The 18,403-nt window shown below is 30.2% G+C and overlaps 1 protein-coding gene and 1 pseudogene across 2 annotated transcripts; both read left to right on the plus strand.

Moving 5' to 3' along the window:
- Positions 1–580: 580 nt before the first annotated feature.
- On the plus strand, positions 581–6,094 carry LOC125858600 (MADS-box protein EJ2). Of its 2 annotated transcripts, none has more exons than XM_049538427.1 (8): positions 581–947; positions 2,651–2,729; positions 3,502–3,563; positions 3,745–3,844; positions 4,524–4,565; positions 4,669–4,710; positions 4,860–5,005; positions 5,739–6,094. In XM_049538427.1, the coding sequence occupies exons 1-8, from the start codon at positions 763–765 to the stop codon at positions 5,821–5,823; spliced, it is 741 nt and encodes a 246-aa protein (XP_049394384.1). In that variant the 5' UTR covers positions 581–762; the 3' UTR covers positions 5,824–6,094. The 2 variants fall into 2 exon arrangements, with proteins under 2 accessions (XP_049394384.1, XP_049394385.1); XM_049538428.1 differs by having other exon boundaries at positions 4,864–5,005.
- Positions 6,095–11,115: 5,021 nt separating this feature from the next.
- Positions 11,116–12,200, plus strand: LOC125857857 (uncharacterized; annotated as a pseudogene).
- The last annotated feature ends 6,203 nt before the right edge of the window (positions 12,201–18,403 follow it).

Consider the following 18,403-nt stretch of genomic DNA (forward strand, 5'->3'; position numbering starts at 1 on the left):
GCATTGCAAAACCTAATTTAGCTTGAATTAGAGAATATATATTCCTAGTGAATTATTTAAACAAAAAATCCTATAATAATATATGAATTAAATAAATACCCAAATCAATTTTGACTTTAAATTATTCTATCGACATGTAGAATGTGCTAACTGAAATTAGCTTTGAGGAACAAATGCGTTAGTTCGTAACAAATCGATTTTCATTCTAGTTTTTACTTCAACATAAAAACTACATTTTAGAAAAGAACGATGTACTATGATACTCTCCGTTACTTTGCTCTTTGGTTTGATAGATATATGTGCTAAGTTCAGTGCGAACAAAGTTTGGAGTTATTGAGTCGCTTCTAATATTAAAATATATAAAATAACTGATTTGGACAATTAAAAATAGCGCTTTATTTGCTTTTTAGACGAGATGATCACACACGTCAACATAGTATTAAAACAAATAGAGATCTTGAGATTGAATCTAATTGACACGCAAATCAAAGAATCTTTTCAACAACTACTACAAATACAATACATTAACCTATTTTATTTTTTTTTATTTTAGCTTTTGGGTTTTTTAGTGGGGGTGGGGGGTGTAAATGGAAAGGTACCAAAGATAGAGAAAGTCCCAGGGTTTCCATATTTCCAACTCTCTCTTTCTTTCATTTATTTTAATTTGTACCCTCTTTTGTTATCCAAAAGTAGTTGAGCTTGTAACCAATAATCCCCCTTTTTTTTTATAATCTCTGGAAAAAATTGAAGAAAGATTTCAAAATGGGAAGAGGAAGAGTTGAGCTTAAGAGAATAGAAAACAAAATAAATAGGCAAGTCACTTTTGCTAAGAGAAGAAATGGACTTCTCAAAAAAGCATATGAACTATCTGTTCTTTGTGATGCTGAAGTTGCCCTTATCATCTTCTCTAATAGGGGTAAACTCTATGAATTTTGCAGCACTTCAAGGTATTTTATTTTATTTTATTAACAACAAAGATGTTTTTTTTTTAAACCTAAAGTCATTTATTACCAAAACCCTTTACTAAGTACTTTCATTAAATTTAAAATCAATTTTAATGCAAGATCTGAGTTGTCTTTATATGAATTGAATTATATATGTACCGTATTTTAACTATATTCATATAAGATCTTTTTTTTTCTGTCTCTTTATATAATATATTTTAACATTAGATTTTGAAAGATCTACTAATTAATATTTGTTTTTTCGAAATTTTGTGTATTTGGAATTTATTTATTTTGATTATTTTTTGTTTTAGTTGTTTTAAAAGTCTTTAAGATCAGAATGTTCTTGATTATTTTTTTAGGAAATTGATTCCCCGTATATAGAGTTGTTTTTTGATCTGTAGATTGATTTTTTAATGAGTTCCGATAGATTTTCGTTCAATTTTTCAATGAAACTACCGAGGGTTAATGATCAGATGATTACTCGATTAAGAGTTATTATTTGTAAAAAAAAATATATTTCTTCTTAATTTTTATATTTATGAAATGACTTAGTTTAGTGGTTATATGAAAAATCGTCTCAGATTATTGAGAATTAAAACTCAAAAATTCTGAAAACCTTACTATCAATTTTACTCATTACAATATTTTTACTGTTAAGATTTGATTTGCAGACAAGTTGTCATGTTTGACAGTGGCAAAAAAAACTGTTATTTTTGTTCTTTGATTCCCAAGACGGATGAGCAAAGGCTGCTTATTATGTTGGTTTCCAATAAGCAGCCAAAATTTAAAATCTTTTTGTAAAGATTAGAGAAATTAATAGAAATTATTTCCACCAGATCATTGTCAAAATTTGTGACCCAGAGTTCATATAAATTGGTAATTTTTACTTCTCGATACAACAACAATAAATTCAGTGTAATCTTATAAGTAGTATATAAAACGGTGATGTATACATAGTCTTACTCTTATTTTTTGATGATAGAAAGACTGTTTCTTATAAATCCTGACTCAAGTGTGCTAAGTAAAGTATATTTTGATTAAAAAGAATTACATTTTCACTTATATGTGTTGAATTAATAATATATTTTGTAAGCCAATAAATCTAAATAACATGAGTTAATCCAGACCCTTAATTATGCACCTTCATTATCAATTTTTTCAATCCTCTCCCAAGAACAAATGCTTCTCTATTTTGTGCACGAGTCAATTAATTCTTCCTTTTCAATAATGAAATATGGGATTTTTGTTTAGCACTGATTTTTCTGTTAGTTAATTGATAATTGAAAAAACCTCTTTTTTTTATGGTAATTAGTATAGTCTTCATTACATTTAAAATGACCTACCATAGAACTTAGGAATTTTTCTTCATAATAATGACAACTTTTGGTTGTGCAGCATTGCACTGCAAAGTGTTCCCAAAAATAAAAATAAAAACTATATATTTAATTGTTATAGAGTCACATGAAATTAATAGATGTTTACCAACCAAGATTGTGGTAGAGTGATAAGTATTACTTCCTCCTTAACCAAGTGATCTCGGATTCAAGTCTCCTTCGATAAAAACTTACCTTTGTTAGAAAATGTTTTACCTCTCAATGTGAAATTTTTCACTATAAATTCTAATGGCTTCAATATGGATATCAGACACTAATAGAAAAAACCAAAAAAATCAAAATAATAGATGTTTCATTTTGTTATTGCAGCATGGTGAAAACAATTGAAAAGTACCAACGTTGCAGCTATGCTACTTTGGAAGCCAACCAATCAGTTACTGAAACTCAGGTACTGCTTTACATTTCAATTTATTTGCTTCTTTTTTTAAAAAAAATCAGTTTCAATAAGAATGTATTTTTTTTATTTTTTGACAACTCTTTACTAATAAGTTATAATTTCCACATAATATATTTAAAGTCACAAGATTTAAGAACATGTTACATGTTTTAGTTTTAAACTACTATATTTAAAAATCTTCTTTAATTTCTTTAATATTCTTGTCAAATCAAAATCAAACAAATAAATTATAATTATTCATGTACTCTCTGATTTGTTCACCTTCTCTCTGATAATTTCATTCGATCAGTTCCATCTAACTGAAGGAAGAGTTTAGACAAGACTCCTAACCTATATATTTACCAAAAATATAAATTACATGGAAGAGGACATAAATCTTAGCCTCAATAACATTGTGAAGGTCGATAAAATCAACTTTTAAAGACATTTGAGTCAACTAAAAAGAGTATATATTCTGGTGAGTATCACCACATAAAGACTTTTTAAGGGGAATATCTCCTTAGTAGAATATTTCATACCAAATACCTTACTCTATTACCTTTAATTAAGGTGAGAGAATCCTATGAATTCGACGCCTTAAGTCAATGCCAGACAAACATATTTATCGCATTATAATCCTTGATATTTGTTAGTTATTGATTTATGATTTTTATTAAAATGACGTCGTTGTTTTCGTTTTTATTGTTATTTATCTCCTTAATTTGTCATCATTTTTCATTTTGACATTTCAACAGACCTTTTAAACCAATTATTTTCCTTATAGAATAACTACCACGAATATCTGAGGCTAAAAGCTAGAGTTGAGCTCCTCCAACGATCTCAGAGGTAAGTTTTGTTCACTATCCATGTCTTAAATTAGTGAGTATCATATTTTATTTTTCGAAAATCAAATTCAAACATTTTGAAATATAGTTTGATGTATTACTAACTTAAATACATTATCTAATATGGTCCGTAGGTATACCCATTGATTTAATTTGGTATTTTTTTTATGAAAATTACACAGAAACTTTCTTGGTGAAGATTTGGGGACATTAAACACGAAGGACCTTGAGCAGCTTGAGAATCAATTAGAGTCGTCCTTAAAGCAAATCAGGTCAAGGAAGGTAAATTATTTAATCTAATTATACGGAAAAGCACCCCCACTTTCAACCTTAAGTGACTCTGATTCATTTTAAATCCTTTAAAAATTACCTTGATTGCTAGCTCAATAGGTTGTCTAATTGATCCCACATTATTTTAATAACAAAAATTTACAATACCTTTCTTTTTATTTGAGTTTGAGGTAAAAATTAAATAGTATCCCCTTAGTTTCACACTATCAGATCATTTCAAAGATTTTTTTACAAGTAATACTCTTAAAATGTAAAATTTGAAATCTTAATAATAAGATATATTAAAGGCTACCATTGATCCTTGCAAATTGCAATTATGGGTAGATTGCGAATTAAACTATCTTGTCTTTGCTTACAACATTTATTTGGTTTATAAACTAATAATACATAAATCCTAACTTATAATTGTTTATGGAGGTGAATAAATAACATAGGTCTTATATTAAGAGAACTTAACAAGCGGGTTGAATTGGATATGAGCGAGTCAAAAACAGACTTAACAAAAATATATATAATATTCGATTTGTCTATATTTAATATAGAAAAAACTGAGTTAATCAACATATAATATGAATATCTATATTATCCACTAAAAATAGGTCGGATTATATGATTACTTTTTTTAGTCGTTTTGCCAATCGTATCCTACAACATTGTTTTTAATTTGCAGACACAATTCATGCTGGATCAGCTTGCAGATCTTCAACAAAAGGTACTCATTATAAAATTCTACAAATTTCCAATGAATAATAAAGGGAATAATTATGCGCGAGAAATTGATCTATTTGAAATTTACTATGAATTTTAATTTTCAGGAGCAAATGCTGGCAGAATCTAATAGATTACTCCGTAGAAAGGTAAAACCCTTTATGGTCGTGTGTAATAACTAACTTGTCTTATTTTTAAAATTATAAATCTCATAATTTAAGATACTTAGGTAACTTAATAACATAAGAAAGTTTTTATATTGACGATATATATTATTGGTGTTGTGTTTTTTTTTTAGCTAGAAGAAAGTGCAGCTGGATTTCCACTTCGATTGTGTTGGGAAGATGGAGCTGAACATCAAGCTATGCATCAACAAAATCGTCTCCCTAACACAGAGGGTTTCTTTCAGCCTCTTGGATTGCATTCTTCTTCTCCACATTTTGGGTAATTACTTATTATTATTAAAAATAATTTCGCTATTTTTACTTTTATTTCGATTAATAGATCAATATGCACCAAGGTATGGTCTAAATATAAATTAAAAAGTCGAAAATGATCTTAAAGCCCTGATAAAGTTATTTGGTACATGTATATACTAATGTAAGGTAATATATATCTTAATTGATAAATGGATGGACAGTATCATCCAATTGACACGAGTTGATTCAATAACAAATGTTATAAATAAAAAAAGGCAAATATAATGTCCAAATTGACTAATTAGGGACCTGCACTCTCATTAATTCATATTAAAAATTAGGTTTCTACTAGAAAACATGGAATTGGATACGAAATTCTTAGATAATTTGTTGCTAAATAGCTCTTAGCTATTTGAATTTTTATTTAATCTGTAGCTAATACATAGCTAAATGAGAATAACATGAAAATTTTGTTGTTTAGCAACAAAATTTTGTCCGTCTCTAAATTGTTATTATCTTGTAAGTGATCTTCAAGGACATCTCCCCAATCCATTCTTCCCGGCGCCTCTCTCAATCAAATCCATAACTTTAGTCAAAATAAATCCTATTTTGACTTTTACCTTCTCCATTACTATGTTCTCATACTCAGGAATACTTGTTGCAAATTCTATTTGTTTTTCGCCGCTTGGGTTGTGGTAGTGACAATTCTCATCTAATTATTATGACATTTGATTGTTTTTCTGTTTATCCTTTTCTAGGTATAATCCTGTTAATACAGATGAGGTGAATGCAGCAGCAACTGCACACAATATGAATGGATTTATTCATGGATGGATGCTTTAATCTAATAATTCGAAGAAGCTGATCCATGTTTGGTTCAACCAATATACAGTAATAATGTATTGCATGTATTATCCTTTTTGTTTTGTTGCAAATTATATTTACTTCAAGAATTATCGCGGCGATCGATTAATCGAGGACAATAAATGTAATGTATGCATAAGTTGCTACTTTAACATTTGAACCCTCCTGACTATGCATTTCTGATTGTATCACAATATGTAATTAATTGGAATTGTTGTATTTTTGTATCATTGAATCATATGTTTATCTTGTACTATATATCAATGTTGCACCTCCATGAATATTTCGAATGTGCATATCTATAATACATTACAGGATTCAATTGAGCGATGTACGTTGTGAATTATGATTGATCTAATTTTTGTCGAAGAGAAGAAAATAAAAGGTTTTCATAAGTGACTTTGGCCCTAGTTGTGGCTTTTTGTTATTTGTGGACACTTTGGGATTTGACGTCAACAACAAGGCTTCAAACAATGGTTAAGACGTCGTTTCAGTTTATGTGATACTGTTTAATTAGATATTTAATTTTTTACTAACAATGAAAAACTTTTGAAACTTATATCTGGTCTAAAACAAATATTTGGGCTTATTTGGTATGCGGAATTGTACACTAACAATCTCGAGAGTAAATATATAATTATTTTATCCTGCGTTTGATTGATGAGATCATGTATAATAATCACATGAGATATGTACTAACATGGTGGAATTAGTTATCACACCTACCATATAGAAAGCATGATAGCTAATTTCATCCCAATCCTTGAGATATTATTGTTTATCTCATCCTTCTTATCAAACAAGTCCTAAATATTTGTATGTCTACAAATTATATTAAAACAAAAAAAATGTATCAAGTTATTTTAAATAACTTAATATAAAAGAGTATCAACTAAATAGAAGCGGAATAAGAAAGATGGATAAGTTAATGCCATGGACAAATTAACAAAGTGTAAAGAAAACCACTATTTTATCCCCAGTACTTTAAATAGGTAAAGAATAATTCGAACGAGATTATGACGTTGGAATCTAATTCATTTGCAATCTAGGCATCAATATAATGGAGACAAGATATGCACTTACTTATCGACGCAACATTTGCGTTTAGAATATGTATGATTTAAAGTATATATCATTCAAATATAAGTAATCCGTCCAAATATTACGTCTATAAGCAATGTAAGCTTGCAATGAAAACATCTTAAAAATTTCATAATTAAGGAGTAAAGGAATTCCCTCCTAATTAACGCAAAGCAAATATCAGATTAGAGTGATAATTAAGTACCTGTCTTTATTTAAGTGCTACTAGCAAAATACTAATTAAAAAAAAATGTTTGAAACTTGGCTTCCAATTGGTTCATGATTGCCAACCACACAATTAATAGCACAAATAGTTTCTGTTATGTCTGCTCAAAAAATAGTATTGATGTATATAAGAAGAATTCACAAATTCTTCGAAAAAATAAAAAAATTCTTCTTAAATCCTTTTTTTGCCAAGGCATCAATTACTTGGTTTTGCTTCTGATACACACGTGTTTACTTGTTTGGGCTTTGCAAGGCCTATAACCCCACCTACTCCAACTAAATTTCACTTTTTTTCAACATCCTTTAGACATGAGATAAGATTCTTATTTCATCTTCTTCATCATCGTATCGAAATACGTATTAAATAACAATAATAACGTACTCATAAAAAACTTGATTGAAAAACTATTTTTAGAAAATGATTAGAAATAAATATATATAAGAGTAAAAAGCTTAATGAAAATATTGAAAGAAAGAAAAAGAAAAATGCTAATAGTATAAATATTGAAGAAGAAGATGTATAAAATAAATTTAATGGATAAAAAATTATAGGCAGAATGGTCTGGGAGACCCTCGTACTTGTCTCATTTTGTCACCTAAGCCCTTATAATCTAGACTTTGCCAACTAAACCCTCGAACCCACTGAAATCCAACATTTTAAACCCTTTTTTTGACCACTCAGTGGTGCGTGAACTACAAACGCCACATGTAGCTTTCCACGTCATGTAAAAATGCCACATAGGATATGACATGTTAAAAATAGGCTAATCCTTTTCTTTCAAACATTTCTTTCCTCTCTCCTTTTCAACTAGACCCTTCTACTCCCTTAATCCCGATTTACATTGTTGCTCACTGCGATTTTTTTCGATTTTGTTAAGTGTTTGAGTTCGCGTTTCACTCCATAGTTGTAAGTTTCTTGACTAATTTTCATTCTCTTTGTTTTGCAGTTGTGTTTTTGGTTTTTCATTTTGAATTTTGTTGTTTTGAGTTCTTGTTAGGGCTTAGTTGTTGTAGAGGTCGTGGTGTGATTTTAGGGAGGATTTTGATTTTTTACATGCCTAATAACAATTTGTAGAAGTATTATGCATTCAATGGCATTTGTCGTGAATATCTGTTGAATTTAGGGTTTTTTCGTATCTGAATTTTTTATTTTTTTTATCAATTGCGTTGGATTTCTTTCTTGTTAGTGCTCCAATTGGATTATATCAGATTATTATAGAGGTTTTTGTTGTGTTCCATAAAGAATTAGTTTAAAATTAAGTTTTTTTTTGTCGATTAGGGCTTTTTGGTCATTTAGGGCTTTTTGTCAATCATCTAATTGTATTTTCGTGACTTTGCAGGCATGGTAAGAATATGGGTTCAACAATTATTACACTTCAAATGCATTATGGGGGCTATTTTTTATCAGATCCTGAACTCAGGTATGCTAATGGAATTTCTGATCTTGAAAAAATAAGAATCGATATGGATGAGCTTCATATTATGTTTTTTCATAAATTAGCTAGAGAATTAGGAGTTGAACAAGTTGAAACCTTTGGGTGCAAAGTTAACAAAAGAGGTGGTTTTTATATGTTGAAAAGTGATGCTGATGTGTTAAGATTTATTAACAACTTAAAGGGTGGGGACTTTGTTGATGTGTATGTGGTACATCAAATTAGTACTCCTTTAATTGTTGAGGATCCTACTGAGGTGCAAATTGCCCAATTGCTTACTCCCAAAAAAAGTTAGCCCCCACTACCTACTGTTATAAATGTTAGGGCTGATGTGTCTTCTCCTCAACCATCTGATAAAAATGATACAAATATAAAAGAAGATCAGCAACCTAGTGTAGACAAGGGTAAAAATAAGGAGGCTGCTGCTCCTGAGGTTTCTTTAGAGGACTTAGATGACGATGAATGTCAAGGTCAAGGTAATGACTTTTCTTCCTACCACCTTCATACATCTGATGAATCTGATGTAGATGTAGATGCTAAACAATCTGATTCTGAGTCACTTTATGATGTTGATGAGAACATTGATGACTTAAGTGACTTGGATTCTGAGTTTGTTGAAGCTAGGAAGTCTAACATTGAAGAACAAGTTAATAAAGAGAAGGATGCTAGAATAAATGTAGATGAGATACCTTCTGGTCCTGTAGGTATAGATGCTGGTTTTGAAGATATTTATAAGAATAAGAGGGGAAGATATGAAGGAAAATTGGGTGGGGATGACCTGTATTTTGATAGCTCAGATCTTGACAGTGATATTAGTGAGGATGAAGGGGATCCTGTTGATTCTGATGAGGTTGTAGATCCACCAGCTAGAAATTCAAGTACAAAGGTCTATTTTGACCCAACTGCCAAAAAAATTGTATTTCAGTTGTATATGGTTTTTGTGAATAATGTTCAGTTTAGAGAAGCACTATAGACTTACTCTATTCAGAAGGGTATGAACATTAAACTTAAACCTAATGAAAAGGAGAGAATCAGGGCAAAGTATAATAAAAAGGGTTGTCCTTGGCATATTCTTAGAAGTATTGAGGGTAATACTGGAAATTTTATTGTGAAGACATATTTTCCTGTCCATAAGTGTTTCAAAAGAACAAGAAACAAGTTGTGTACTCCAAACTGGATTTGTAAGACTTACAAAGACAGAATCATGAGTGAGCCTAGCATCAGACTCCATTAGATTCAAGGCTTGGTACAAAAGGATTATGGATTATATGTTAGTAAAACAAGTTATAGAAGAGCAAAAATGAAAGTCATGAATGAGCATATGGGTGATTTCATAGAGGAATTTGCTAGATTGTATGACTATGCTGAGGAGTTGAAGTCTACAAATCCAGGAACTACTGTGGTTGTTGGGACATCCAAGAATACAATTCCTGGAAAAGAGGTATTCCAAGGGATTTATATTTGTCTTGGAGCATTAAAAAGTGGTTGGATTAAGGGGTGTAGAAGGATAATTGGTTTTGATGGTGCATTTCTGAAAGGTGTATGTAAAGGTGAACTGTTGTCTTGCATTTCCAAGGATGGAAATAATCAGATGTACCCTGTAGCATGGGCAGTAGTTAATAAAGAATCCAAGGACATATGGTCTTGATTTATCAAGTGCATCAAATATAATTTGGAACTGACACAAACTGAAGGTGAAGGACTGACAGTTATGTCTGATATGCAGATATGAGAACACTTTGTAGTATTTGTTTTACTTTACTATAGCAATTTCTATGTTACACTTATGTTCCTATTGTTTTTCCTTGGCATGCCTTTTTTCTTTGATAGGGTCTTAACCTAGCACTTGTTGATTTATTACCAAATGCTGAGATTAGATGGTGTGTTAGACATATATGGGCCAACTGGAAGAAGGTATGGAGTGGTGAAGAAAGGAGGAAGAAGTTTTGGTAGGTTGTCAGGGCTCCATTTGAAGTTCATTTACAATCAAAACTTGATGAAATGAGTCTGTTGGGAGAAGGTATTGTGGAAGCTTTGTTAAAGTACAACAAAAATGCATGGTATAGGGCATTATTCAAGGACCATAGCAAGTGTGACATAGTTGAGAATAATATGTGTGAGACATTTAATAGTTGGATCTTGGCAGCTAGATTCAAATCAATCATTACAATGTTAGAGGAAATTAGAGTCAGTCATGGAAAGAATGACTCAAATGAGGGAGTTTTCTGAAAAATGGATAACTGATGTGTCACCTATGGCTATGCAAATTCTTACTGACAATGCTGATCATGCAGCCATATGTGAAGTTAAATTTAATGGAGATAATGGCTATGAGATTAAGCATCCACCATATAAACATGTTGTTAATCTCAAAAAGAAAGTGTGCAGTTGTAGGTCATGGCAACTGAAGGGGATTCCTTGTGCACATGCAATTACTGTAATGCATTACAAAGATCTAGATATTGAGTCATTTGTTGATCACTGGTACAAGAAGGAAACATATTTGAAGGCCTACAGTAGGTTCATTCAACCTATGACAAACATGAAGATGTGGCCCAAGAGCACAAGGTCATCCATTGAGCCACCTGAAATCACTCCTATGCCAGGAAGACCAAGGAAAAAAAGTCTAAAGATAGTGATGAGCCTAGTAAGAAGAAGTTTGGAAAGGCTACAAGGAAGGGGAGAAAAATGAAATGCTCTTTGTGCAGGAATTTTGGACATAACAAGAAAAGATGTCCAATTGTTGTAAGTTTTGCTTTAACTTCTTCAACTTTGTTAATGAAATTTATTTTTATCAATACTTCTTAATTCAATTTGAAAAAATTTTGTATGTAGAAAAATGGCTATACTACTGGAACTGCAAGAACTGCTACAGGTGGAAGTAGTGGTGCAACTACTTCAGCTGCTTCTACAGGCGTAACTGGTGGGGCTACTGGTGGTGCCACTGGTGAAAGTGGTGGTGCAACTACTTCAGCAGCTTCTGGAGGTGCAACTACTGGTGGAAATGGTGGTGCAACTACTTCAGCAGCTTCTATAGGTGTAACTACTGGTGGAAGTGGTGGTGCAACTACTAAAAGACCAGCCACTACTTCAGCAACTTCTGGAGGTGCAACTACTGCTGCAACAACTACTGGTGGACGTGCTGCAAATATTTCTTTAAATTTTACAAGTGTTGCTCAACCAACAAGTCAATTTAGTACTCAACAGTCAACTACTAGTGCTAGTGGCTCAAATAAGAGTAGCAAAGTTAAAAGAGGCGGTGCAAATCCCGGATATAAGAGCCCAAGAACAGAGAAGTCAAAAACAGTTGGTTTTGGTGTGCTATTTGGAGCAAATGGTAGTGTGATTGAGAGGGTAAGTATTATCATTTAGGGACCTTTAATTTGATTCTATAGAATCTCTCTAACTAATATCATTATTGCCTTTTAACAGTCTGCAACTACTGATAAAGTGTTGCATTGTGCACTATTGAAGAGTTCAATGCCTACCAATATCGATCTTGGTTACAAACCCAATGGACTAAGGTGGAAGGGTGGAGCTGCAGTTACTCAAAGGCAGCTACAAGAACAAAGTTACAAGCGAGCCACTCAGTCCACACCAAGCACTCAAGATACATAAATTTCATAGTAAAGACTCATGTTTTGCCTAGCTAAATTCTCAATAACATTGTCTATGATACTTTTCACTATTAACTTAATTTTCAACTGTTGTGTTAGCTTGTTATGACAAACAAGTTATTTTTGCTTATGAATTTGCTATGATAATTATAAGTCTTAATCTGGATATTTTCATACATTATCATAGTACTCAAATGAACAAATCATCAATACATCTTAAATACAAAAGATAGAAACCAAATGACAACAATCACAACAACACTGATATCAATACTAATGCTCGATCTCCCCTGTCTTCCATGCCTTCTATGCTTTCCATGCCTTCCCTGCCTTCCATGCCTATGCCTTCCATGATCAACATTTGTTGATTGATTCTTCATGTAGTGTTGTTCTTGGTAGGTAGGATCAGCTATATCAGCCCATCGAAAAAATCCACATCCATTACCATTTGTGTATTTTTGACAGCCCCAAAACATTCTTCCTGGATTTGTTGATGTTCTTGACATCTTAAGTTCAGCATGAAGCCCACAATAGCAAAAACAAACAGTCATTGTGAAGAACAAAAAAATTAACGAGTAAGAAAAAGGCGAGAAAAATAAAATATAGACAAAAAAGGCCTGATCAATTATGGAGAAGAAGAAGAAATTTGGAGAGAGATAAACTAGTGAGAAAGAGAAGACATTTTGGATATTTGAAGAAGAAATTAGGGGAATTTGGGGAAGATGGCCAAAAATGACCGTTATTGGCTTTTTAAAAGCATCTCACGCTCCTAAACTGGGTGTAATTCACGCACTTGAACTACTTTTGCCACATGGGATGACAGGTCAAAAAAAGGGTTTAAAATGTTGGATTTCAGTGAGTTCGAGGGTTTAGTTGGCAAAGTCTAGATTATAAGGGCTTAGGTGACAAAATGAGACAAGTACGAGGGTCTCCCAGACCATTCTGCCAAAATTATAAGATTTTTGATATTTTATAAATTCAAATAAAACTCAATTTTTTATTTTTTTCATGATCAATGATGATTTTCAGTAAAAGAAAAATTAGATGAAAAAGTAAAAAAATCTCATAACAAAAAGGGATATTTAATTATGAACAACTTTCACATATAACAAACACAAAATTCATATTTGTATGTTATAGCAAATTTGCATAATTGTGCTCCATAACAAACATAAATATGTATATTTCGCTATACATATACAAAAGAAAGCAGTTGTATAATCTGCTTTGATATATATATATACAAAAAGATCAATTGTATAAAGTGAGAGAGGCGAGTGAGCGAGCGAGATCTGGGAGAGTGGTGAGCGAGATCTGGGAGAGGGGAGAGAGGGAAACGAAAATATAAGTATGTATACAATTTTCACGCATTTTATACATTTGCGTTTTTGTATAAAGTGAGAGAGGCGAGTGAGAGAGCGAGATCTGAGAGAGTGGCGAGCGAGATCTGGGAGAGGGAAGAGACGGGAAGAAAATATATGTATATATATATATATATATATATAATTTTCTCTCGTTTTATACAAACACAAACACATTTTATACAATTTGCGTTTTTTGTATAAAGTGAGAGAGGCGAGTGAGAAAGCGAGATCTGGGAGAGGGGAGAGAGGGAAATGAAAATATATGTATTATACAATTTTCTCTCGCTTTATACAAACACAAACGCACTTTATACACTTGCGTTTGTATAAAAAACGAGAGAGGCAAGGGAGAGAACGAGAGTGACGAGCGAGATTCGCCAGGAGAGAGGTGAAATAGCAACAGTTTGCTATGAGGTACAATTAAATCAAACTATATTTATAACATTTAATTTAAATTAATAATTTGCTATTATATACAATTTTCCTTTCAGTTATAGCTACCAAGTTTAGACATCCTTTAAATGCCTCTCATTCTTACTTGATTCGGCCAAGCAAAAGAATTTGTCAAAACTTATGATTACCTAAAAGAGATAAGGGCCCATTAGTGCAACTTGCATATAAATCCAATTTCTATTGGGCCCAGCCCACGTGAAACCCCTCTAAATGAATACTGTTACTACTGTGTAGTCGGGTAAGTCGAGGGTCTTTTTGAAACTGTTTTTTTTTTTAATTTCTATAAGATAGTGACGAAGGTTATGTATACTTTATTCTTTCGCAAATTCTTTTTACTGAAATTTCACTTGATACTATTGTTATGTTTTTCTTTTATAATTCTGCTTTATATATATTTAGTTATATTATGTTTATGATTTTAGATGATGGATCAAATATGTTAACTGATGCTTTATATATATATATATATATATATTTATTTTTTTTTATTTATTTTTTTTACTATATGTTGTGTGGTAAAATAAGTCGTTTCCCATTTGAGTGGAGACAATATTATTGAGTTGTTTACATTATTATTGTTCTTTTCCTATTTTTCTTGTTTCCCTTTTGGTGTATTTGGTGGTTATTATAATCATGACTTATTTTGACTTTAATATCATAACACAAACAAGGCAAGTTATATCCAAATAATGTTGATATTAAATAGGAGTAACATTTATGTTACCACTTTTGATGTGTCAGAATTTAATTACTCTATTTTCTTTGATCCAATTGGTGCAATGTTAAGTGAAGGGATTTGTACAATAATATAGCAAATTATTTATAAGTGTACAATATATATTTTATAATTTTACATAATATTATGTATCAAGTTTAAATATTGTTTTTTTTTTTTTTTTGCATACATTGTATATCAAATTGTGTTTTGGGCTTAAAAAATGTAATGTAAACTTTGGATTATATTTTGAAATGTAAGTTAGATAGGTAATTATGCTTTTATGAAATTTTTCATTTAATTATGAGAGAATATTAAGTTAGTAATATAAATAATTTGAGCATCTATTGTTAATATCTTTTTATTCCGAGACAAGTTTTTCTTAATTCCAACTTTGATTTTTTATTATTTTTTTTGTCAATGATTCGACCTCTAATTTTAAAATTAGAGGTAAAAATAGTTACCATATGAGTCGAGACGACTACAGGTATGTTTGGATTCTATTTTGGTGAAATAAGAGACGTGAATTATTATAATATTAGCTGCCTATTTTGTCATCGAAGTCTATCTGAGAAAAAGACAAATATTATAAATTCATGTCTTGTTTTGACTTTTTGATGTCTGTAATCACACTTTAACAATTTCAGACCAATTCCAAATTCAGCCTATTATTTCTGCTTTTTAATTTATTTATATTACCTTTGTTTAAATCTCGGGAAAATCGATAAATATAATCTCGAGTAATTTAAATAAGTGGAGCAATTTTGAGGGAACAACTAAATTTGATTTGATTATAATTAGGACACCAAAATTTACGCTTACAAATCATATACTTATTCATTAAAATATTTGTACGTTTCATTTTACTTGATTTTTATAATAAAAATAAATAATTTTATTTTATTTGTCATTTAGCAAATTAAGACAGTTTTATTGCTTTTTTCTATACTACTCTTAATATTAAATAATAGTGATTAAATTTAGAATTTAAAAATATTATTAATAAGATTAATTTGATAAATATATCTCTAATTAAAATTTTATTAAAAAATAAGTACAAAGGTCAAATAATATGAAACGAAAAAATCCTATTTAAAATTCAAGTTCAATATTTTCATTTGGTATTTCAAGAAAATATGTTATGAACCCAGTGCATGGGGGCCCTTAATATTAAGCAGAAACTATACAACTTCCCATCTTTTGTTCTGGCCTACTTGCCCTTTCCATACTTGGTTGCAATTCCAACTTATTATTTAAACTACTATTCATTTCACAATATTGAAATTCTTATAATAATTAGGAGTGGTATAGTAAAATTATCATATATTTATTATTTTTTAAGAAGTGTGTCACATTAAATATAGACAAGTACATGTGAATGTAATAGTGATGGGTGAACTAGCCGATGCCCAATAGGAATTTAATCTGATCTCTTCTATATACATAATAAATAATTTTACCATTCATAAATAGTGCTCATTTTTCGTCAATCCGGACCCCCTAAGCCCAAGTTGTCTACTACTCTATTGATCTACTATTAATTATGTTAGGTTCTTGAGAAGCAAAAATTACACGAGTTTTCCCTGTGAGGCTATGAAGCATACGCAATGTCAATGGTGTCTTTTAGGCCATTGTGATTGACTAGTGAAGTGGTAAGGAAAATATAGTGACGATCCACCACGTTATCATGTTACATAAAGTGTCATATGGTACAAAGTTACGTTGTTCATGTGGAGGATTTACATAGAAAAAAGACTAGTCTTTGTGGATGATTCTAGAGAAATATGAAAAATTTTCATGAGATTATAGAATTGCATAAAAGGTCCCTAAAATATTCTAGATATGTAGAAATTTCTAAAAAAAGGACATATGTAGAAATTATTATTTTCACTTTAGCCATTAGATGAGTAGTATAAATAAAGGAGCATCCATAGTAATTTTATCAAGTAAAAATCAAAGCTCTGATCTACAATACAATTATTTCTAGCAATTCTCATGAGTTCTCTCTATCATTCTCTTAGCGATTTCTAAAATATTAGACTAATTTGGCATAGCAAAATCGTGAGTAGGACCGACTCAACAAGATTGAGGGCCTAAAGAGAAACTTATGAGAGGGGTCCTAATATATTTTTTTCATCATATATACTTTATTTAAATCTACTTTTCTAGCTTTTTTAGATGCGAAGTCATTAATTACTGTTTTATGATCAATTTATTTTAATAATTCTTTTTTAATTGATTATATAGCTAATCCATTCAATCTCTCTTGAGACATTGCTGACCTTAAATAAGATTTAATCAATTTTAGTTTCAAAAAACTTATTTCGACTGCGGCAACGATTACATGAACTGTTAATATTATTCTATAAGCACTATGTGTATTTGGAAAATGATCAAGTCTTTTATTTGATTGAGTATTTTCATTAGATCATTATCTTCTACTTGTATTATTTCTCTTAACATTTTTTATTCAAAAAATAAATCTAAATCATCAATATCAGAATAACTACTATGTGNAGGAATTTAATCTGATCTCTTCTATATACATAACAAATAAGATTTAATCAATTTTAGTTTTGAAAAACTTATTTCGACTGAGACAACGATTACATGAATTGTTAATATTATTCTATAAGCACTATGTGTATTCGGAAAATGATCAAGTCTTTTATTTGATTGAGTATTTTCATTAGATCATTATCTTCTACTTGTATTATTTCTCTTAACACTTTTTATTCAAAAAATAAATCTAAATCATCAATATCAGAATAACTACTATGTGTTAAATAAAGTTCAAGGTTAAGACAATGTTTTTTTTAAATTCTCATTAATTAATGATTTCAATTTTTACTACTAAATAAGAAATCAATTGTTTTTTTTTCTTCTACCATTGCATTAAGGTGTATGTGTAATTTTCTTAGAAAACTATATGGTAAAGTGTTAGTAGTGAGAAAATTAAGATTGAAAAGTAAGTTTTTCAAAATAAAATAGGCATATGATATTTCAACTTTATAGTCGATTGGTGAAAGATGTGAAACATAAGAATAGGGATGGGAAGGTGTACAAATATTCTCTCTCAAGAAAAAGTAGACATAAGAAAAGCTATTCCTAGTTGAGTTTTTGCTAAAAACAAACAAAAAATTCCATCATTACGCCTAGGTGAAATTGAAAACCATTAACAAAAATTAAGTTACAATATAAATTGTACTATGTTCTTTCATTATTATCATTGGATTTTAACATGTGCTGCCATATTAGTCAAAAAGAAGTGATTTTCTAGTTGTTTATAATTATTCATTATATATTACATATAAAAGCTATGAGATACGTAATCATTTTCTTTTGTTCAAATATAAAAGAACAAAAGATCTTATTTCCATTATCTAGTTACCTAAATTTTTTAAAATTATTTTTCGGATGATACTAGTGTTCGGATTAATTTTCATACATTTTGACTAATTTTATAAAATATTTATCACCATCCTTTAACAATATGTATCAGACAACTCTATCCATCAACACTAATACATACAAAGAATCATTTAATATTTTGAGTACACTTAATATTTTTATGTCTCTTAAAATTTGAACATGAGACCTCATCCCCATCACCTATTTAAATCAAGATATCAATTAATATTTATCTAAAGAATTTATTTAATTTCTTCTATT

The sequence above is a fragment of the Solanum stenotomum genome, chromosome 3, assembly GCF_019186545.1.
Source record: "Solanum stenotomum isolate F172 chromosome 3, ASM1918654v1, whole genome shotgun sequence".
Lineage (NCBI taxonomy): Eukaryota > Viridiplantae > Streptophyta > Magnoliopsida > Solanales > Solanaceae > Solanum > Solanum stenotomum.

Excerpts from the sequence above, each read along its gene's own strand:
- LOC125858600 (XM_049538427.1), top strand. The coding sequence starts at position 763 with ATGGGAAGAGGAAGAGTTGAGCTTAAGAGAATAGAAAACAAAATAAAT. Across the intron at positions 3,564-3,744 it reads CTCCTCCAACGATCTCAGAG|AAACTTTCTTGGTGAAGATT; the intron begins GTAAGTTTTGTT and ends AAAATTACACAG. Across the intron at positions 5,006-5,738 it reads TCTTCTTCTCCACATTTTGG|GTATAATCCTGTTAATACAG; the intron begins GTAATTACTTAT and ends ATCCTTTTCTAG.